The sequence below is a fragment of the Anolis sagrei genome, chromosome 3 (assembly GCF_037176765.1).
Source record: "Anolis sagrei isolate rAnoSag1 chromosome 3, rAnoSag1.mat, whole genome shotgun sequence".
In the NCBI taxonomy this organism is placed as follows: domain Eukaryota; kingdom Metazoa; phylum Chordata; class Lepidosauria; order Squamata; family Dactyloidae; genus Anolis; species Anolis sagrei.
The window spans coordinates 146,954,754-146,977,930 of NC_090023.1; the positions used below are offsets into that span (position 1 = coordinate 146,954,754).

Sequence of the window (23,177 nt, forward strand, 5' to 3'; positions counted from 1 at the left end):
GCACTGATTGGCCACCAAAAAAGTTGCTGTTGTGTGCTTTCAAGTCATTTCAGACTTAGGTTGACCCTGAGTGAGGGCCGGGTAAATGACCTTGGAGGGCCGTATCCAGGCCCAGGCCTTAGTTTGAGGACCCCTGCTTTAAAATGTTTCACTGTCACTGGGGACACAGTAACTTTTATGAGTAACATATTGGGTATAAAGCAGCCAAGATCTTTTGGGCTCCAGGTGCTCCTTTCACACAAAAGAGGAGATTCTCTTGATTTCACTAATGTTGCTACAAAGATGAAGGACAAGATTTTATTTATTTGATTTCCATTATTTCTTGATACAGATTTAAGAAACTGAAGTATAGCAGCAAGTTTCAAGTCTTGGTTTATCAAAACAAATCTTTTTTTTTTCTTTACAACTGATTCTATTTTTTTCAAAGGTTTCACAATCGGCTATCAGCCCAGTCAAATTATCTTCATATCTCTTCTGCTCCCTTCCCATGAAGGAATTGTCTATTGTATTGGACACAAAGCAATCTGTTCAGCACGCTGAAGTCTAACAGTGCAAAGGAACTTAGTGGATCCCCTAAACCTTTCAAAAGTCACTACCCCTCTCCATTAACTTACAGTACTTCTGGCCTAAGCTTCCATGGGCTACACCTAAAAGAAATATGAAGTTTTTCAGAACTACTTGCTCAGGAATATTTTGCTGGGAGGAGTATCTCTAAAATAAGCAAGACATGAGCTTCAAGTAATAGTTAACCTCTTAACAATGAACACTCAGGTATCTCCTAAGGCAGGCAGGTTGTGAACTGCACTGAAGTCAAAACTGACCTGAAGTTTTGGTGGTACCTTACGACCTCACGTACTTTGGTATTCAGGTTCATGACCTAACAAAAGTATTTAGGATAAGGGAGATATCTTTTCTTACTAAGATTAGCATCAGAAAAAAATCCCCACAAGTGTCTGAGGGCACTTTAGTCATGCCATGCTTATGTCTCAGTGAAATAATAACGAAAACAATCAAAATATGCACACCAGCACACAATAGGGGGATAAGTAGTTACAACCTATGCCAAGTAGATTGTGGGAGCAGAGGAAAGTGGATCTACCTTAGTTCATGTCACTGGACATTTTTGGTCCAACTTGAGCAGATCCACTGCAAAGAACTCAAGCTATCGATCAGCACTACTGCAAGGTTTACTGATTTAAATAGATCTACCTTTGGTGAATTTAATCTGCCTTAGGCCCAGCAGTTTAGAAGTATGAGTTTAACCCACAGAAATCTTTCCAACTAAGGGGGGAAATGCTACCAGAGCAAATTTATTGAGCAGCTGCATTTATGACATCAATTACCAGCTCATAATTCTAACACTGAGCCTTTACTGGCATAAATTAGAGGTCTTCTACATTAACACAGACTTCACTTACAGCAACAGCTCCAAATGGCCAGATACACTGGGGTTTTGTATTCTATCTAAAGGATTTTACAATGGATGTTCCTCAAACCTTAATATTATCTAAATGCCCCAGATCAGCAAATGTCACATTAAAGCCTTCCACAAACAACAAAAAATTACATGTAGTCACTGGTGTTCAGTAAATGCAAACCATCTGCAATAGCCTTTCAACTTCACAGTAACAACTAGGTTGTTCTTCAGAAATCCAGTGTTCTATCATACTTAAAATCTAGGTTGCAGGCTACAAAATTTCCAGAGAGAAGAGGGTTGAGTAGTTAGGAAGCAGTCTAATATTTCAAAAGCAAACAAACAGAAGTCTCCAAGGTGCTACAAGAGCCCTCAGAATACTGATCAAGCTATGTCTCTGAATTCATTATCTGAAGTATATTTGTATTCTTGCCAAAGAAAAATTCACATGGGATACATAGTCTTTTGAATAAATAAGGACACACTGGAATACCGTGCACTTCTGGGAACCACAGTTCAACAGGGACAACCTGGAATATGTCTAGATGAGAGAAACCAAGATTGTAAAAGGTCTGGAAAGCAAGCCTTATGAAGAACAATTCAGGAAGCTGGTGTATCTAGATTAGAAAATATCGAGGAATGCTATAATAGCCATCTTGAAATTCCTGAAAGGATGTTATGTAGATGATGGTGCAAGCTTGTTTTCTGCTCCAGAGACTAGAATATGAATAAATGGATTCAAATTAGAAGAGAACCAATGCTATCTAACCAAAGACACTTCTTGACTGATAGCTTTTTAATAATCTTGGAAGATGTTGGACCTCCTTTTTGGCTGTTTTTTAAACAAGTTGGACGGCCAACTATAGAGTGCTTCAATTGTGTAATCCTGCATAACAGGGGATTGGCCTGGATGATTCTCCTGGTCCTGTCCGGCTCTATAAAGTACCACTACCACAGCTGAATTCCCTACGTGCAGGTAGAGGAAGAGTAGTTCAGCTATCTTAGTGTCCAGTGCAAGAATGCTCTGGAGCTTTTAGTTCAGCATAAGCAACAACAGTTGAGTTTTTTTCTTCCTGACAGACCACAATTCTGCACAAATAATAACCTAGGACTAAATGGAAGTCACTTTTGGTTTGGACTTCCACAATTTGTAAGAATGGGGGTAAAATTATATAATCTGCAGTAGCCAATAATTTTGAGATCATTTTGCATTCACTATCAGTAGGGCTGTGGAAGAGATATGGTTACTAGGAGCAAAAGTAAACAATATAAGGATTTCATGACAACATCAAGCTGCAGTCTAGATGCCACTGGCAGCTAGATGGGTCCATTCCATGTCTCTTTTCTGGGAATTAATTGCACCATTTAATTCACTCACTAATGGCCAACAGCTAGGACAATGTCTTCCTACTCTGTGAGATGGAGCTTTCCAGGTGGAAACATAATTTCAGCCTGGCCTCTCGTATACAGAGACAGGATCTACAGTGATTAAGGTAGATGCTGCTACTATTAAAACTTTTTGAGTCTATGTCCTCTTCTTCACAAGGGGTTACTTGTTTCATAATAAGTGCATACAGTGTTTAAAGGTGTACATGATGTGATCGTGTTCATCTACTAGAAAGTGACATTAACATCTGTTACTGTGCTTCCCTTTAGGACAGTGGTTCTCAACCTGTGAGTCCCCAGGTGTTTTGGCCTACAACTCCCAGAAATCCCAGCCAGTTTACCAACTGTTAGGATTTCTGGGAGTTGAAGGCCAAAACATCTGGAGACCCACACGTTGAGAACCACTGATTTAGGATTTTAGAATCCAGTTGATTTCCTGCACTTTGAATACTAGTTCCATTAGCTTTGCTCAGACACAATATAGTATAATATTTCAGAAGTGCTTAGTTCTGACAATATCTAGCTGTAGTAACCTATAATTGTACTTGCTAAGTAATGTTCTTCTACCTCAAATGGACTTATTTTTGGAGACGGAAAAGGTCTGCAGCTCATACATGGAAACACGTGACACAAAACACACAACAACACAGAAGTGTGTTTCTTGTACTGTTAAAAGGACGACAACATTGAGGGCTGAAATCTTTCAATGCTCTAGTATGCATGAATATCTATGCTTCAGCCCTACACACAAAAACAGGGAATTGTAGGAATAAATAAAATAACGTTTTTCAACACTGTAGGAAGTTTCAGCAGGCAAACTCCAGCTCTCAATCCAAAGCAGACAATTCAAACAAACATTGCCTGCTAACAAACTAATGAGATGTGCTTCAGATTGAATTTCTACAATTTTCTCCAAAGTGATTTGCCTTTATCTGTGGAAACCCACATAAAATTGAATAAAACAGCATTAGCACCTATGCAACTGTTTGTGGTTTGCTTCCACTTCAACAGTAACAAACTCAGCACCCATTCCTAGTCATATATATTATATTAGCAATTAACCAGAATGCATCTTCATGCAGATAGTAGTCACACTCTGTCCACCATAATGCAACTCAGTTTGTTTTTGCAACACACACAGTCTCCTACAAGGAGTCTTTGTAGCCCGATACAGTGATTGAACTGGAACCCTCTGCCTTTTGAGCTTTTCAGCAGAAGTTCTGACAGTTCTAGATACAGACAGTCCCCAAGCATCACTGAATTGTACTCTCATTAGATCTGAAGATTAATAAAAGGCGCAAAGCCCACAACATCCTGCAAGTGAACTAGGGCACGCTGCAGTGGAAATTCCACATCTAGCTCCACACCACGATTTCGCAATATGCTTAGGCTAGATTCCACCACGTCATGACAGTGCTTCACCTTCAAAGCCCGTAGCTTTGGGCAATATTCTGCCACGGTCCTACAAAAAAAAAAAGTAAAATGTCAGTAACTACAGTCAGAAAGCAATGGTCTTATCAACAGTGTCTTCTAGAAAAACACAACATTACTCTGGAAGAATTGCAGAAGAATTCTATGTAGAAGTCCCCAGCATCTCCATTTATTGGCTGTCCAGATAACAGGGATGAGGAAGACCTTTATATCCTGCCTTTTTCCAAGTAATGGATTTTGAAGCATTTTACAAATATTTTAAAATATACATTAAAAGCTACACAAAAACTCAGAAAGTGATTTCTTGCATTAAAATAAGACGGGACAACAAAATTCAAAGGGCAAGGAGAGAGAGAGAGAGAAAATGACAATCGCACTGTTAACTGAAGTATAAATATAAATGCTATTCAAAACCCTAAGATAAACCTATCATGGAGTCCTCTTGGCATGATTTGTTCTTTGTAAAATACTATACACACATATAAAAGCACATCATTAAAAAGTCCATCACACACATTCATAAATGTTAAAATTTATTAAAAGTCTATGTTATTGTTTATTGCCTTCAAGTCAATTCTGACTTATGGTAATCCTAAGGTGAACCTATTACAGAGTCCCCTTGGCAAGACTTCTTCTTTGTAAAGGACTATATATATTAATTAAAAAGCACATCAATTAAAAGCCCATCACTCCCTGTTTCCAAAAGTCTAATGGCATAAGAGCATTTTGACTTGGAAGGAGCAAGGTTGTAGTCGTCATGGTCTCTCTTGGGAGGGAGTTCCAAAGTCTGTAAAAAGTTACCAAGAAGGCTCTCTTCATTGTTCCCACCAAAGGTACCCGAGATGGCGGTGGGGTGAGAGAAGGGCCTTAAAAGCCTCACAAAGATCCTTCAAATAGCCTGGATTCAATCTGTATAATGCTTTATAGGTCCTTACTAACACTTTGAATATGCTTGAATAAGATTTAGGAAATTAAAATCTAAGAACAGGAATGGGATTGGGTTGCTGTGAGTTTTCCGGGCTGTATGGCCATTTCCAGAAGCATTCTCTCCTGACATTGCACCCTGACGTTTCATCTAAGGCAGAAGTTGAGAGGTCTGCTAGAAACTAGGCAAGTGAGGTTTATATATCTGTGGAATGTCCAAGGTGGGAGAAAGAACTATTGTCTGCTTGAGGCAAGTCTGAATGCTGCAAGTGTCCTCCTTGATTAGCACTGAATGGCCTTGCAGCTGGGATTAACAGTGAGGAGAGATGTGTAAAGGTAAAAGGATATAATGCAGAGTTTGACCAAATCATATAATACGTCAAAAAGATCTATCAATATAGCCATAATCCAAGTTTATGTTCCAATGACAGAAGAAACTGAAAGGTTTTGTTCTGGAGCCCAGGTGAAAATTGACAGCACACCAAAACAGAACTTTTTGTTAATTGTAGACAATTAACAAATTGTGTGCAAATGTAGGAAACAGAGCAGAATCAAAGACTGTAGGAAAATTTGGCCAAGGATCACAGAGCAGCAGGCCGAGTGATGAAATACGTTGTGAAGCTGACAGTCAGCCCATCACAAATACATTCTTCAAGCAACAAGGCTGCTACATATATGGTATGCTATGGCACTATACTGGGCAGAATGCTGTGTAAGATCAACATTCATGGAAGTTCTAGGGGTTTTTTTGTCAGCTGTATGTTCTATAAATTTTATATTGTAAATTTATATGCCTGAGGGAACAGGATGAGAAGCACCCAAAAAACTTTTAAAGTCCCCCCTCCCTCCCTCCCTCCCTCTCTCTCTATATATATACAGCCATACCTACGGATGGACAGATTTTTTTTAATGAGCCCTCCTTATTGCAATTTTTATTTAAGTTAACTATAGTCAGGGCCGTAACCAGAAAAAAAATTCAGGGAGGGTTGAAAATTTGGGGGGGGGGCTTGAAAAATTGGGGGGGGGGGGGGTTGAAACCTGCCCTCTAGCTCAAGCTGAAGCAAAGAGCACAGCAAGGAGCAGAGCAGCCTTCAATAGCCTGCAGCTCCGCCCCTGTTAACCACCTCCACCAAGTCTGGCCTCCTTAATGAGAGCATTCAACACCCCCCCCCCCCCAACTTGGTTGCTTCGCTGCATCGGCTATTGCTGCAAGTAATGACAGTGTGAATAAATTGTCAATATTTGCTTGAGATAGTGCTTGCAGTTCTGGAGAGACTCTTAATTTTTTGCATCTGATAGACTTAGCATGGGGATTTGGTTAACCAATTAAATTCATGAGTAAACCAGGTTTTTTTTTAACCTGAAAAATTTCGGGGGGGGGGGTTGAACCCCTAACCCCACCCCCCGGCTACAGGCCTGACTATAGTGGGACATTTGTAGAGCAGAAAAAAGTGCTCTGAAAATCTGTAGAAATAACCAAAAACAATACTAATAGATTGGCAAGTTAATAAAGTTGTGCACAGCTGCTACTCAGCATACAGCCATTTGAAATGTTCATAAAAGCACGTTGCTTCTGTATCCTCCCCATGGCAATTATCAAACCCTTTTCTTGCCTGTTCATTTATTTATATCTATTTCATCATCAATCCTTCCTGTAAATTTTGAATCTTGCTGAAACCTCAGAACTCTAATCAAAATCCTACATGGTGGTTTGCCGTTTTTTTCCCAGTTCAGAATCTTAATAATGCAATAGGGCATCTGTATGAATGCAGCAATAGAAAGGTTTGTCACAGCCCTTTATTGTCAATAGTAGGACTTATGATAAGGGAATGGTAATGAGTATCCTTTCAATCTTCTTGAGTAGCAAACTTTCACTATCCTTCACTGCCTATGCTGACAAGACTTCACAAGAGTTGTAGTTCAGCAACTTCAGGAGAGCCACAAGCTCCCTGTTCCAACTGGTTTATGCTCTGTCCATTATAGCCCCATCTACACTGCCACATAATGCAGTTGGAAACTGCATTATATAGTCAGTGTAGACTCTTCTAATGCAGTTAAGTTATATTATATGGCAGTGTAGATGGATCCTTAGAGTCTAAGGGCCATTCCACTCAGCCATATAACCCGGAATATCAAGGCAGAAAATCCCACAATATCCGCTATGAACTGGGTTATGTGAGTTCACACTGCCATATATTCTAGATGTGGAATTTTATTCAGCTGTGTGGAAGGAGGCCAAAGAAATGAAATAGTCCAGATATCAGTTGGTATTCAGGAAATTAGTGCTGAATTCTCCACTTATTGTTATTTGTTGTTATTTGTTTGTTATTATTATAAATATTATTATTATTATCATTACCGTATATTCCGGCATATAAGACGACTGGGCGTATAAGACGACCCCCAATTTTTCCAGTTAAAATATAGAGTTAAGACGACTCCCATGCATAAGACTACACCCGCGTATAAGATGACCCCTGAGTTTTGAGAAGATTTTCTTGGGTTAAAAAGTAGTCTTATACGCCAGAATATACTGTATGTTTATTTAGCTATGAAGAGCTATTACATAGCTAGTCACATTTTCTGAGCCTAACATGCTTCAAAGGGTTATTACAGGGTTAAAACCATAACTGCCACTTTGAGATCACACTAGGAAAAATGGGATATAAGTGTAATATGTACATGCAATTATTTAACTCCCAGGATTATGTTACCTAATGCCGTTGTTCTTGACCCGCAGACAGCCTGTAAGATCAAGGTTCTCCAGCTCAGGACAAGCTTTGGCAACCTCCTCTACTGCTGCATCGCCAACATTTGCATTAACAGCCAATGAGAGGGATTTCAGTTTGTGGCACCTCTGGGCAAGGTAGCAGATGGCTTCATCTTTCAGCTGCCGGCAGGCTGTAAGATCCAGGGATTCAAGCTCCTTACAATGGTCAGCCAGGCTCCGCAAAGAGAGACTGTCCACCCACTCGCAATGGGCCAGAGAGAGCCGGCGTAAATTAGGGCAGCTCAGGGAAATGGCCACCAGAGCATGCCTGCTCAGCTGTGTGCAGCCATTCAAGTCAATTTGTTGCAAGTGGTGGTTTTGGCCAATAATAGGAAGCAGCTCCTTGTCAGATAGCCAGCCAGAACAGTTCTGCACGGAAAGTTGTTGCAGCACCTCATTATCTTTCAGCAGAATACAGAATGCAGCTTTTGGAATGTGAGCTCCAACCTGCCGCAAATAAGAACACAAAATTGATTATAGCAGCATCTCAAAACCCTGCCCACAATTCTCCCCTCCGACCCACTTACCAACCCCATCCTAGGAATGGCATACAGAAGAAACAAAATTTAGTTCTACTGGGGAGATGGGGCGGGATTAAATAAAGATTATTATTATTAATAATAATAATAATAATACATATTTCTCTAGTTTTCCTCTTCATTGCTAGAATTTATTTACTTATTTATTTCCCACATTTATATCACATCCTTTTTAACCCCCGAGGGGGGACTCAGGGTGGCTTACAAATGGCACTCATTAGATACTAACAAACAATTGCAGTACAAATAATTAACATTAAGTAAACCAACAAATTATAAAAATACATTAAAATACATTAAAATGTTGACCATTAAAGTATTAAAACACAACCAAACCCAAGTCCCCAAATTCAAATCATAATCCAGAGTTCCAATCCAAGGTCTATTCATTGACAGTTCTCATAAGTCATTGCAGTTACTGCTCAATTAGCTGCCCAAATGCTTGGTCCCAAAGCCAAGATTTAAGCTTTTTTTCTAAAGGAAAGGAGAGAGGGAGTTGCCCTGATTTCGCTGGGGAGTGCATTCCATTGATGGGAGTTTCCGAACAGTCTTAAAACGCAACCCCACGTAGGGTGCGTTGCAATAATCTATTTGGGATATAACAAGAGTGTGGACCACTGTGGCCAGATCAGACTTCCCAAGGTACGGGCACAGCTAGCGCACAAGTTTTAATTGTGCAAAGGCTCCCCTGGCCACCGTCGAAACCTGGGGTTCTAGACTCAGTGATGAATCCAGGATCACTCCCAAATTGCAAACCTGAATCTCCAGGGGGAGTGTAACACCATCCAGCACAGGCTGTAACCCTATGCCCTGTTCGGCCTTTCAACTAACCAACACTCTGTCTTGTCTGGATTCATTTTCAATTTGCTAGCCCTCATCCAGGACAACACAGCTGTCAAGCACCGGTTCAAGGTCTGGACAGCCTCCTTAGTAACAGGTGGGAAGGAGTGACAGATTTAGATGTCATCTGCATAGAGGTAACACCGTATTCCAAAACTTAGAAGATATGGTCTTCTAAAACTGTTGTTTTTAAAGAAGGAATTCTAAGCACACAGTAACTGTAATGTGCATCTCTTTTTTTTGGCCAAATTACTTTTTTTTTTTTTTGCTGCTATGGCACTCCCCTCATGTTCCAGCTGGCAGTGCACCCCAGATCCATTCTGACTTAAATACAAATTCAGCTTAAGAACAATCCTATAGGACCTATCCATATGGTCCTATCTGCATGTAACTTTGGGACTGCCTGTACCTTTCTGCTCTATGCCTCATGTTGTACTTTTAATGCTATACTTATGCCTTCATTCCTGTATGGAAAAAGCAAAGCAGAAGCAGAACACTTGAAAAAGCCATTTTGTTATAAGGCAAAAAGACCTTTCCTTCCCCAGTTTTTAATCAGCAAATCTGTGAGAACGCAAAAGTCGAAAGTTTTAAACATCACGTATCACACCAACTGATCATGCCCAGCCATGTATATTCCTTATTTCTCCAGAGAACTCTGGTCAATGATGAACACAGCTGTCATAATAAAGAATGATGATTCTCAAGGTTTACTTTAGGTCAGACATCTGGAAGGAAGCAGAGACAAACTGAATTGTCTTTCCTAATCAAACCTTTCGGTACTTTTAGCTTTCTTTTGACATTATTTCAATTGCTGAATAAAATTAATTCTGAAAGCCAGTGTTCATCTGTTTCCAGGGATTATCTGGAGGACTAGGAAGTGATCATACCTAATCTTCCAGCTTTTTTTAATTTCGTTGTAAACAACATCTGCTTTGCATAGGAAAAATGGCAAGAATTTATCAACGGATACATCACTCCTGATACCTGGCTTGAATCAAAGCAGCGCATGTTGGTGAGATAAAGCTGAATGAGAGACTGGAATGCTTTGCTGACTCTCTGCAGGCTCAAGAGTTGCCTCAGAGGGAGAAATGAGAGAATGTGGGGAATGAGGACATCTTCCCAAGGCAGGTCCAGAAACTGCTTTCTGTGGGGAAGAAAAGAAAAATGGGTCAATACAGCAGTTAAGGCCAATAAAGATTTGTGAATTAGTTGTCAAACTGATTAAGGCGAATAAGGAGAAATATTTACCCAACTTTTTAAAAGATTGGGATTTATTTCATTACTTTGTTATAATAATGACAAGTAATGTTATAATAAGGCGCCCTGGAAAACATGCCAGCAAAAATCCGGCCAGGAAAGGAGTCCATGAACAACAGGCTCCTCAGCATGAAAAGTGAAACAACACCACCTCCCCAAGGTCAAGTTGAGCATAGCTGGATGCCGGAGATGAAAAGAGGGAAGCCTTGCCTCTGTTTATGTCTGTCTGTCTCTGTCAATTGTATAATGACATTGAATGTTTTCCATTTATTTATTTATTTAACTATATTTATATATCTGTAATCCACTCTGAGTATTCTCGGGAAGATAGAGCAGAATATAAATAAAGTATATTATTATTATGGGTGCATTTGTAATTGTGGGATTTATCAATTAGAAAAGTGTCACCCAAAGTAGAAGTGTGCTTATATAATGCCATATAAAGAGAGTAGATTAATAAGAAATATAACTATGGGAAAAGAGTGAGAGGTTTGAAGATTAGTGGCCTGGGGTTTTTTTGTCTATTGTTTTTGTGGTTTGGGCAAGTGTGTTTATTCATATGTTTTATTTTTGTGTTTACAATCCGGACTCAACTGGTACTTAGTGTCATGTTTGTAGTTGCAGGTGAAATGTACATGTGTCTTTTTAAAATGAATAGCCATAAAAATCTTTATATGTTCTATTATTCTTGTGCAACTATATACATTTTTGCTTATCTAAATAAAAAAAGAATATTAAAACAAGAAATACAGCAATAGATGGACTAATTGGACAAGACCTTTACAGTATACCACTCTGAGATTCCTGGAAATAAATATTTTGAAATTACACCATGTAACACAATATTTGTTCCTGGGTTTTCTAATTGGTACTATCATTAAAACATGGGAAAAGTTTATTAAACTGCAAAAACTGCTATCGTTTTTCAATGAATACCTCACAGAGTCTCAACCAATTCAACACTGTTTCTGGAATATAACAAGTCTTTTCAAATTACATACTGCACTATTAAACGGGGATGACACTTTCAAACCAGGAACAGTTTTTTTTCAGATTTTGTTACAGTATTATTCTTGGGTAACTATATATATATATATTGCTTATCTGAATAAAAAATATTAAAATAAGACATCAGGAGCAAGACTAACTGGACAAGACCTTTACAGTACACTGCTCTAAGATTCAGGAAATAAATATTTTGAAATTACAAGTAAACAAATCAAAAGACCACTGTTATCCAGGAAAGTCTACTGCTTCCTTAATGACGATCCTATGTGTTGTCAGAGGCTGGATGGCTATCTGTTGGGGGTGCTTTAATTGTTCTTCTCCTGCATGGGAGGGGGTTGGACTAGATGGCCCTCTTGGTGTCTTCCAACTCTGTGCTTCTTCTAGGGCCTCCAGAAGACCAGAAACCTGAATCCTCCACAGATGATCCATGGATGCCCACTTCCTCTTCTTAGAGCAAAACAAAGGCCCTTTCCACAAAGATGAATAAAATTCAAGATTATCTGCTTTGATCTGGAATATATGGCAGTATGGCCTTAGATAACCCAATTCAAAGCAGATATTGTGGGATTTTCTGCCTTGATATTCTGGGCGATATCGCTGTGTGGAAAGGCCCTAAGGCCCCTTCCTCACTGCCATGTAAAATCCAGATTACCTGCTTTGAACTGGATTATGTGACAGTGTAGGCTCATATAATCCAGTTCAAAGCAGAATGTGGAATAGCTGCTTTGATAATCTGGATTTTAAGGCAGTGTAGAAGAGGCCTAAGGTTACAAACGACTCTCTTTCTCAGAGTGTGGTTTTTGGTTGTTGTTTTTTTATTGTGTCAGGGCAACCAGTAGATTATATTACATTTCTAACAGAACAAAGCAAACAGACAAAATACAAAATTTGTGAGTTTGGTAGTTGATTAAATGTCCTTTGACCAGTATTTGGCCACTTGGAGTGCTTCTGGTGTTGCTGCAAGAAGGTCCTCCATTGTGCATGTGGCAGGGCTCAGGTTGCATTGCAGCAGGTGGTCAGTGGTTTGCTCCTCTCCGCACTCGCATGTCGAGGATTCCACTTTGTAGCCCCATCTCTGAAGGTTGGCTCTGCATCTTGTGGTGCCAGAGCGCAGTCTGTTCAGCACCTTCCAAGTCACCCAGTCCTCTGTGTGCCCAGGGGGGAGTCTCTCATTTGGTATCAGCCATTGGTTGAGGTTCTGGGTTTCAGCCTGCCACTTTAGACTCTCGCTTGCTGAGGTTTTCCAGCCACTGTCTCTGTAGATCTAAGAAAACTATTTCTAGATTTAAGTAGTTGACCTGCTGGCTGATACCCAAACAGGGGATGAGCTGGAGATGTCTCTGCCTTGGTCCTTTCACTATTGGCTGCTACTTCCCAGCGGATGTCAGGTGGTGCAATACCAGCTAAGCAGTGTAATTTCTCCAGTGGTGTAGGGTGCAGGCACCCCGTGATAATGCAGCATGTGTCATTAAGAGCCACATCCACTGTTTTAGTGTGGCGAGATGTGTTCCACACTGGAGTAGCACAGCGCAAGAGCAGATGTCTTCACTGTATCTGGTTGTGATCCACATGTTGCCAGTCAGCTTTCGTATGATATTGTTTCTAGCACCCACTTTTTGCTTGATATTCAGGCAGTGCTTCCTGTAGGTAAGAGCACAGTCCAGAGTGACTCCCAGGTATTTGGGTGCGCTGCAATGCTCCAGTGGGATTCCTTCCCAGGTAATCTTCAGAGCTCGGTATGCTTGTCTGTTCTTGAGATGAAAGGCACATGTCTGTGTTTTAGATGGGTTGGGGATCATCTGGTTTTCCCTGTAATAGGCAGTAAGAGCGCCTAGAGCTTCGGAGAGCTTCTGTTCAACCATCTCAAAGCTCCCTGCTTGAGCGGTAATGGCACGATCATCAGCATAGATGAAACTCTCTGTCCCTTCTGGCAGTGGCTGGTCATTTGTGTAGATGTTGAACATGGATGGAACAAACACGCTCCCCTGAGGCAGGCCGTTCTTTTGTTTCCGCCATCTGCTTCTCAGGCCCTGGATTTCAACAAAAAAGCTCCTGTTTTGTAGCAGGTTTCCTATGAGGCGGTTGAGGTGGTAGTCCTTTGTGATGTTATACATCTTTCTCAGGAGGAGGCGGTGGTTCACAGTATCATAAGCTGCTGACAGGCTGCTGACGGAGTGTGGTGGCAGAGCCTTCTTTGGAGGCTTTTAAACAGAGGCTGGATGGCCATCTGTCGGGGATTCTTTAATTGTGCTTTTCCTGCATGGGAGGGGGTTGGACTAGATGGCCCTTGTGGTCTCTTCCAACTTTGTGCTTCTTGCTGGGCTTCCAGAGGACTCATTTCAGGCCAAGAACCCATTTTCATCCTCCCTTTGGATCACTCAAAACCCTGCCCGGTGTCTTGGCTTAGCAACTGCAGCCTAGAGCAAAGACAGGAAGGCCCAAAAGAAAATCCGGATTTTCTTTTGGGCCTTCCTGTTTTTGCTCCAGGCTGCAGTTGCTAAGCCAAGAATGGACCTTTCAACCCGTCACTCATCGCGTGGCTGAGGGACTGCAAGGAGACTAGAGTCCTTTGAGAGAAAATGAGTGAGAGGTTTTCAATCGACTCCCTTGGAAAAACGCTGGGCTTCCACAGGTCCTTGTAAAGGACGGAAGGAAGGAAGGCTCCCCATCCCCTTCTCCTCCTCCTCCTCTCGCCATTCTTACCTGGCCACATCCGGGTCCCGCCGCCCGCCGACAAGCTCCATCCTCAGCCTCCGCCGCTGCTGCTGCCAAGACGCAGACTCCGGCTCCGCTGCAGTCGCCGAGGTGACGTCACGAGCAAAGGGGGCGGCGCGCCTTTTTGACGTTGCCGCCGCCATTTTGTGAAGCCCATAGAGTTCAGAACAAAAAAAGTTAATTCACTCTTCTATTTACAACAATCTTATCATGTCACAAGATCTCAGGTTTTTGTGTTTTTTTTGTTTGTTTTTTAAAAGCAGAAAACGCGAATAGCGACGTGCAGAGCCCTTTCCTGACTCCTAAGTGTAGCTCTTGCTTCTCTACTATGAAAGAAATCTTGAACTAGGTACTAGTGGTCGGCCTCTTTGAAATGGGAAGTCTCTATAGGAGCCCAGTGAAGGGTTTGGACTGGGAAAAGGGTTCCTCCACGCTGCCATATAATCGAGTTTCTGGATCCAAATTATCTGTTTTGAACTGGATTGTATGGCAGTGTAGACTCATCCAGATAACACTAGTAAAGGTAATGTTTTCCCCCTGACATTAAGTCCAGTTGTGTCCGACTCTGGGGGTTGGTGCTCATCTCCATTTCTAAGCCGAAGAGCCAGCGTTGTCCTAGACACCTCCAAGGTCATGTAGCCAGCATGAGTGCCTGGGGTGCCATCAGGGGCGGCTCAACCCATTACGCAAAGTAAGCATTTGCAGTATAGTTGATTTTGCCCAGGGGGGCTCTTGAGGCGCTCTTGGGGGAAAATAGACCTTGACATATGCGAGTTGTAGTTACTGGGATGTATAATTCACCTACAATCAAAGAGCATTCTGAATTCCACCAATGATGGAATTGAACAAAATATGGCACACAGAACTCCCACGGTGAACAGAAAATGTCTATCAGTGATTGGTTGGGGAGGGGGGGGCGCCAAAATACTGTTTGCTTACCACTGAAAATTACCTAGGGCCACCTCTGGGTGCCATTACCTTCCTGCCGGAGTGGTACCTATTGATCTACTTACATTTGCATGTTATCAAACTGCTAGGTTGGCAGAAGCTGGGGCTAACAGCGGGAGCTCACGCCGCTCCCCGATTTCGAACCTGCAACCTTTCAATCAGCAAGTTCAGCAGCACAGTGTTAAAGCATTGCACCACCGGGGACTCCAGATAACACTATGTAACAAAATTTGAAAAAAATTGTGTTCCTGGTTTATAATAATAATAACACTTTATTTGTACCCCGCTACCATCTCCCCCAGGGATTTGGTGCGGCTTACATGAGGCCGAGGCCGAATACAACAATACAAGCAATAACAACAGTATAAGCAAATTAAAATAAAACATAGACAATAAAATATACAACATTATCAATAAGACAACACACAATTTAAAACAGTGGGAAGTCCAAATGTAAAATTAAAATTGGAAGTAATGCTGGGACATGGAGAAGAAGGTGATAGTGGCGTTTGTGGAAGGGCATACAAGCAGACCTAAAAAATGTAAAGTGCTTTGGAGGACAAGGTGCTATGGAATCAATTAAAATCTTACCAAGTAGAAGTAGAAGCCACCAAGGTATTTATTTCTGTTACAGCTGGGAAAGGATGACGGCTGCAGTAATCTACTGATGAAGCTGGCATACATGAATACAGCAAAACATACATTTTATACTTTTTCCAGTTTGAAATTCCCACGCCCATCCCCTGAGCTGGCTTTGCGGTGATTGGTCAGGGGGACTGCTGATGTCAGTGGCCCTGCTTTAGCCATTCAGCCAATGGTGTGAGAGGAGGCGCAGCTACAGTACAGGCGAAGAAGAATATTTGTTTTCATGGTTGAGTTATGATTGGCCCTTCCCGGGCCCATTGTGCAAATGATCTGGGTGATAGCTCTGGACCCTCTAGCCCAATCTGGCTATTGATATGAAAGATCAAAACAACATCTTTACTTAAGCTGGTCTGGCGATCCAGAGCCAGCCTATTGTCCATAAGTCCTGCAGTATCGGTATCCATGATGGGATCAATTGATCCGTTTTTCCTGGGAAGGAGGAAATGTCATTGTGGGGATATCGGTGGCATTCCTGGCTCCCTCTGGAGAGGAAATATCCTTTGTGTAGAGTGATTAAAGTGTCCAAAATGTTTTTCAATTCCCAAGTGACCTGGCCTTTGGCCCTCCGAGGCTTGTGAAAAGGGAACCTTCAGTCTATTGCCTGGATTGTGTAATGTTTGGAAGGCCATTCAACAAAATCCAGACCCAGGGCAGCTTGTGGCACCTGAATCAGGAAGAGTCTCTAGTCACCAGGAGTTCATAAAAAGGTCACCTTGATTCATGTTTTATACAGACATACATAGGAATCATATAAAATCATTAAAAACATATATACACTTATAGATAGGTACACATTAGGATCCATGAGAGTTAGGGGGTCCATCTTCACGTGGAGGCCTTATCCCATGGAGATCTGGGGAACACACATAGATTGGGGTCCAGGGAGCAGTCTGGGAACCTATCTTCACTCGGAAGTCAGGCTGCTCCTGGGGGAGAAAAGAGGGGCTTTTCGGGGTTCCCTTGGGTCCTTTGCAGGCAAAGGATTTGGGGGATCCCGACACTAAGGAGAGAGGCACAGGGTCATATGGGATCCTGTGGGATGGGGCAAGAAGAGTCTCTAGTCACCAGGAGTTCATGAGGTTCATAAGGGCATTCATAAAAAGAAGATTCATTCATAAAAAAGAACTGAAATTCATAAAAATTGATCTCAAAGGCCTGACAAAGGCCTGGGTTTCAGGGTGACACAAAAGGGGGTCCCTGGCGCCAGCAGGCACCATCTAGGCACCATTCGAGGCGATACACAGAGCAGGGAAAAACATCAAAAACAGTGGATCCACAAAAAAGTCTTTGGTATCTACAAGGGTCCTTGTTGTGGTTGTTAGTCCTTCTGCAGATTGGCCAATTAAATAATTAAATTTAAACAATTTAAGAGGCATTATCTCATGCACAAAAGGGCACTTCCCTGGAATTACACTCATATGCACAAACTGCTCCTGAAAACTTCTAAAATCTTTTTAAAATGCTTAAGCTCTGGGTTATATCAAAAATTATTTATTTATTTATTTATTTCTGGTATTTCTACCCCGTATCTTCTCTACCCCCGGAAGGGGATTTAGGATGGCTTACAACGATACAATGCCAATACATAACAATTACAATAATAAAACCACAATTAAATACATAAAGTAACAATTAAAAAGCAGTACATAAAGCATTAATTAAAACAGTAAAATGAAAAGAAGGCTTGCAATGTGTCTTAACATGAGGCAACCCACATGCTATTGAAGGGACAACCAGTAGATGTCACCTGTGTAACACGGATTTTAAAGCAACTTCAGATAATGGTTGTGGGTGTTGCCTTCAAAGAATGAAGCAGGGCAGCGTGGGATAGTTTAATGTATACTGTGGATAGACTTGAGGTGGAAAACTTCTATGAGGAGAGGGCTTTTATTTCAGAATGAATTCAGAAATTGCAACTGATCATTTTCTGTTTCATATTTTAACAGGATTTAGTAGGAAAATCTTTTTAGATTGCTATGCATTCCTGTGTAAATTTTAAACATTTGCTGCCCACGATGTATTTTCACACTCTACTTGCTTACTTGTTTTCTTCTGAGAAGAGGGATTGAAGAGGCGCAAACATCTTCAGCTACATAAACTCTTGTTACTGTTTTTAAGGTTTTAAAGGAATGATGCCCTTCTGCGTAAGCTTTGTGTCAAATGTATATCAGCCTGTTACCACAGCTTTGCACAAAATGTGCCTCTCCTAGGTCAAGCCCAAATTTTTTTGCCTTGTTCTTTGGTGTCAGGGTATCCTAATCAGATACAGAAATAATATGTAATATCTGATATTTGTTTCAGGCTTATGCAGATAGTGGGTTCGTTGCTCGGGGGTTGAGAATTATAATTTCTTTCCACTTGAGAGACAAAAGCGGAAGAACAGCAGTGGTTCATCTCTCAAGAATCTTGAAGGAAAGAACAGGGACTCCTTACTTTGACAGATGAGAGATGCTAAGCTGAAGTAGATGCCTTGAAGGGATAGGAAATTGCAATATCCCTCCTCTCCCGAGGAAAACAATAGTGACAATTTTCTATTGAGCATCCTGGAGAAAGCAGCAGTGGATTCAGGCGTATGCAGATAGGGATGTGAAGCAAAAAGCAGGCCAGGGTAGAGCCTGTCAATCAATGTTTTCAAGATATTTTGAACTGAGGGCTACAGGAGAAGGGATATAAACTCCTAGAAGCCTGCCTATTAAATGGTTAGATTAGGTCAGTTAGGAAAAGGGAAAGAGTGGAGATCAGAATAAGATTGGGAGCTGAAAACGTAGTTAATCAAAATGGAAACAACAGTCACAAAATCAAAAGAACATTAAAACTTGGAAGGACAGCTATGAAGCAAATAGCCAAGATCCTGAAGTGTAAATATATGATTAAACACTGAAGTTGAAATTGTTCATTTGACAGCCTATAGTAAATTATACAACGATGTGGCTTTTATTTATTTGTTTCCGCTTTACAAATGTTCCCTATTGGTCTACTCTCCCTTGTGGATTTCAGTACAAGTATATTCGCCTTTGACCTATTATGCTACTTCCCATCCTTTTTTGCCACTTTTATCATTTTTTGATGGGTCGCAGTGGCATAGCGGGTTAAACGGCTAAGCTGCAGAACTTGCTGATCAGAAGGTCGCCAGTTCAAATCTATGGATGAGGTAAGCTCCCGTTGTTAGCCCCAGCTTCTGCCAACCTAGCAGTTCAAAAACATGCAAATGTGAGTAGATCAATAGGTACTGCTTTGGTAGGAAGATAACATTCCATGCAGTTATGCCGGCCACATGACCTAGGAGGTGTCTATGGACAACGCCAGCTCTTTGGTTTAGAAATGGAGATGAGCACATCCCACCAGAGCCGGACCCAACTTGACTTAAAGTCAAAGGGAAACCTTTACCTTTACCTATCTTTTTTAATGGGTTATATCTTTCAATTTTTACATTCCAATCATAGGAGTCATCCCATCAAGTCTCCATTACAGTTATAAAATCAAATTTGCCTTCCAGCACTAGAACATGAAGCTTGTATAATTTTTCCCCAAACTCTGTGTATTGGTCTATAAACATATAAAGCCTTGTTTGTTCTCACTTTTTATTCTACTGTGATTTTTTTACTGTTGCTCTTATCCTCCCTTCCATTGTCCCTCTAGAATTTCCATCTTTGTGTTTAGAGTTTGTCTTTGGATAGGTCATCTCCAAGCCCCAACAATTTAGTTTAAAGCTCTCTTGATAAGATTTGCTTTGTTTTTACAAAAAAACCCAAACATTTTTTGTGAAGTGTTGTCCATCTGACTATGGTTCCAGAAGGAAAACCTCTCCCATCAACTCCATCTATGTACCTAGAAATTAACTTGCAATTCGTTTTCTTAAAGTGATTTTTGTTTAGGTTGACATTCATTAGTTCATTTTCTTTTCACATTTGATATTTGTATTACTTCTACCTGTCATTGCTTCGGCTTATTGTTCTAATGTTTCCCTTTACCTTGAGGATCCTGTTTAATTTGTTTTATTTGCTGTAATCTATGTTGTATCTTAATTGAAAAGGGAAAACATATTTTAATGGAAGCGATATCTTAATGCTCTTTGTCCAGCCTGAATATTATGCTGGACTCTGACCAAGTAAAATAATCAATGGCTCTGAAAACACATGAAAAATGGATAGCTCTGAAGAACTCCCCTGGGGTCCCCTGGGGAAGTCAACATTAATTGATTTAATTCTTTTTGTGGTGACTATACGTTATGTATATAACTTTTAAATTAAAAGCTGTTTATATTCTTTTTCTATATATATTTTAAAAAGAGGGCTGCAGATTCTACTCTCTTTTTAAAGACAAATAATATCAAAACACCACTCGCATTTTATGCATCTACTGCCTGTCCAAGGCAAGCCTAATTAGTCCCAGTGCTCTCTTACATTTTATTTTTCATACTTTAATTTAAAATAGTTAATAAGCTATTAAATAGATGTTTTATAAACTTAAATGGGTATTTTTTAAAGGTTGTATAATTGCATGGAAGTAGGAAACAGGTAACAGAACAGAATAGGTTGAAAACTGAAATCATGAATACTTCTAGAATGCATGTTATTTTGCTTACAATTAGTATAGCTAAAAGGACTCCTAAGGGCTTGATTATCCCTAATACAGGGATTCTCAAACTGTGCTCTGTGGATCCCTTGGGGCTCCATGGGTAATAGTGAGGGGTTCCGTCGCACCATGCTGCTTCCCGGTTCCTCCTCTTTCCTCCTCCTGAGAAATGCAGGGAAATTAAAGTTTTGAGCTGTCGGAAACAACAGCAGCTGCATCCTTTCTCCCCCACCTCCTTTGCTGCCCAGACTTTTTCTTGCTGCCCAGACCCCCCCCCTCCATTTCTTTGCTCAGGGGGTACTTTGATTGTGTTTTTTCTGCATGGCAGGAGGGGGGTTGGACTGGATGGCCTAAGGGGTTTCTGTTGTTGTTGATATTGTTGTTGTTATTAATCATTATTACAAAGGCTGGATGGCCATCTGTTGTGTTTTCCTACTTGGCAGGAGGGAGTGGACTGGATGGCCTCTGCTATTATTATTATTATTATTATTACAAAGGTCAGGTGGGCATCTGTTGTGTTTTCCTGCTTGGCAGAAGGCAGTTGGACTGGATGACCTCATGGGTTTCTGCTATTATTATTATTATTATTATTATTATTATTATTATTATTATTAGAAAGACTGGGTGGCCATCTGTTTGGGTGCTTTGATTGTGCTTTTCCTGTATGGCCAAAGGGAGTTGGACTGGATGCCACTGAAATACTGTTAAGTTTATATTGATTTAAATTGTTCTTCATTTTCGATATTGTATAGTTCTTTCTTTCCTTTTTCTTTTCTCTTATTTTTTTGTTTTTGTTTTTGTTTTGTTTTGGTTTTGCACTGTGCAATTAGTTTATGCAAACATTCTCCATTCATCTGCCATAGACCTGGCCCATTCCTTTTATACATAAAAAAAACCACACACAACATAATATATAGTATATAAACATTTCTTGAGCTTCCATGAGAAAGTTTTGCTTCCAAAAGGGCTCCGCGGATTAGGACAGGGTTTAGAGAACCCCTGCCCTAATAATCTATTAAGTCCTGATATAAGATCTTGAAATATGCTCATTTATATATTGTGGGATTGTTACTCGAGTATTGATATTTTTTGCATATTCTGAGAACTAATATTTTCTAGTACACATTTGTACATTGTGTATTTAATTATGTTACATTGCCCATACAAGGCAGCAGATATGTCAATGCCCATGCTGTCATCTCCACTCTCTTATTCAACAGCCACACACACATATAGAAAAATACAAGGAAAAGAAGAGATCCTAGCAGTCAGTAAGTGCCATGTAAAATCTTTAACAGCTTGGTGATGAATACAAGGGGTCACTCCAAAACTCTAAATACAAAAAAAAATGATATTTCTTCATATACAGTAGCATTTGAGGGTTAAAAACAAGGCAATATCAAAGTCTGCCATCACATTGTATAGTAGAACAACATGTAAGATCTAATATTTTCCCATAACAATTGTATAATATGGTTATATTATACATGGAATTTAAACAGAGGGGAGAAAGGAGCAGGAGGAAATTGCATTTTCCAAGCAACACAAATTCATATGTAGATAAAAATATAGCTGTCTTGCAGAAAATGCATTTCCTCACCTCTGAATAACCCATAATGATTCAGAAACTGCTGGTGGTTTTTGGCTCCTGGGAAAGTTATCGCTCAGCAATAGAGAGCTGTGACTATCCTTTGATGAGGAGCTGTCCTTTCAGTACTGTCTCAGTTATTCAGATCACACTTACAGGGCTGTTTGCCACTCTCCGTTTTGTTCATTAACAGCATGAGAGAACATAGTGTAGTGGTTTGAGTGTTGGACTAGGAGGCAGGGTTCAAATCATGCCATGCAAATCAACCAGGCAAGTCACACAATCTTAGTGGAAGGGCATGGCAAGCTCCTTTTGAAGAAATATTGCCTGTGTTAGGTTTGCCTTAAGGTTACCCATTGCTGGAAAGTACTTAATAGCAAACATCAACAAGGTAACCATAGAAATTGATGCATCTGCAGTCCTCCTGCCTAAATAGCCCAACAGGAGTGTGATACAGAAACTATCACAAACACAAGCTGGCACTTAGAATTTCTAAAACTAGCTTCAGAGGGAACACATTTCCTGAGGACAGGCAACGCTGATCACAGGCAACACATTTTGGTGCTATCTTTGTTGTGAAAATCATTGTTAGATAAATACTTAGATAAAGACATAGACATATATATATACATGTGAAGAAGGGAAAGGAGAAACTGGCCACAGTTAACATATCATCAAGTCTGTGGAGCAATATCCCACCTATTGCATGTCCTCTATATAATATGTTCTGCAGAATACATACTATTAATAAAATAAATAACAAAAGATAACTATTGTCAGATTAGCTGTTGATGTGATGCTTTTCCAATCAAGTATAACATTGTGTACCCACAGCATATAATGTTGACTTTAGCAATTTTGAGAACAAGGCATGTTGTATCTTGAGGACACCCATAAGAAGGAAGATGGGCACTGTTCTCTCTGTCTCCTTATGTGCAGTTACCATAACAACTCCACATAAGGCTTCAATAAAAATAGAAACCAGTTTTGCCTCCTGTTCTCACTTTGTTTTCCAGGACTGACCTGCTTCAGAAGGTCTTACTTATATTTGAGACTCCAGCATGCGTTAGGCCCTGAAGTGAGGAGAAGCATCCCTCTTTCTCTATATCTTCCCCCCTTCCTTCGCTCCCTTTCCTT

General features: G+C 40.5%; 1 protein-coding gene across 1 annotated transcript; it reads right to left on the bottom strand.

The window, feature by feature from the left end:
• Positions 1-283: 283 nt before the first annotated feature.
• FBXL15 (F-box and leucine rich repeat protein 15) lies at positions 284-14,369 on the bottom strand. The gene is made up of 4 exons (XM_060769228.2): positions 14,273-14,369; positions 10,289-10,448; positions 7,870-8,372; positions 284-4,262 (listed from the first exon to the last, which is right to left on the bottom strand). The coding sequence occupies exons 1-4, from the start codon at positions 14,311-14,313 to the stop codon at positions 4,073-4,075; spliced, it is 894 nt and encodes a 297-aa protein (XP_060625211.1). The 5' UTR covers positions 14,314-14,369; the 3' UTR covers positions 284-4,072.
• Between the last annotated feature and the right edge of the window lie 8,808 nt (positions 14,370-23,177).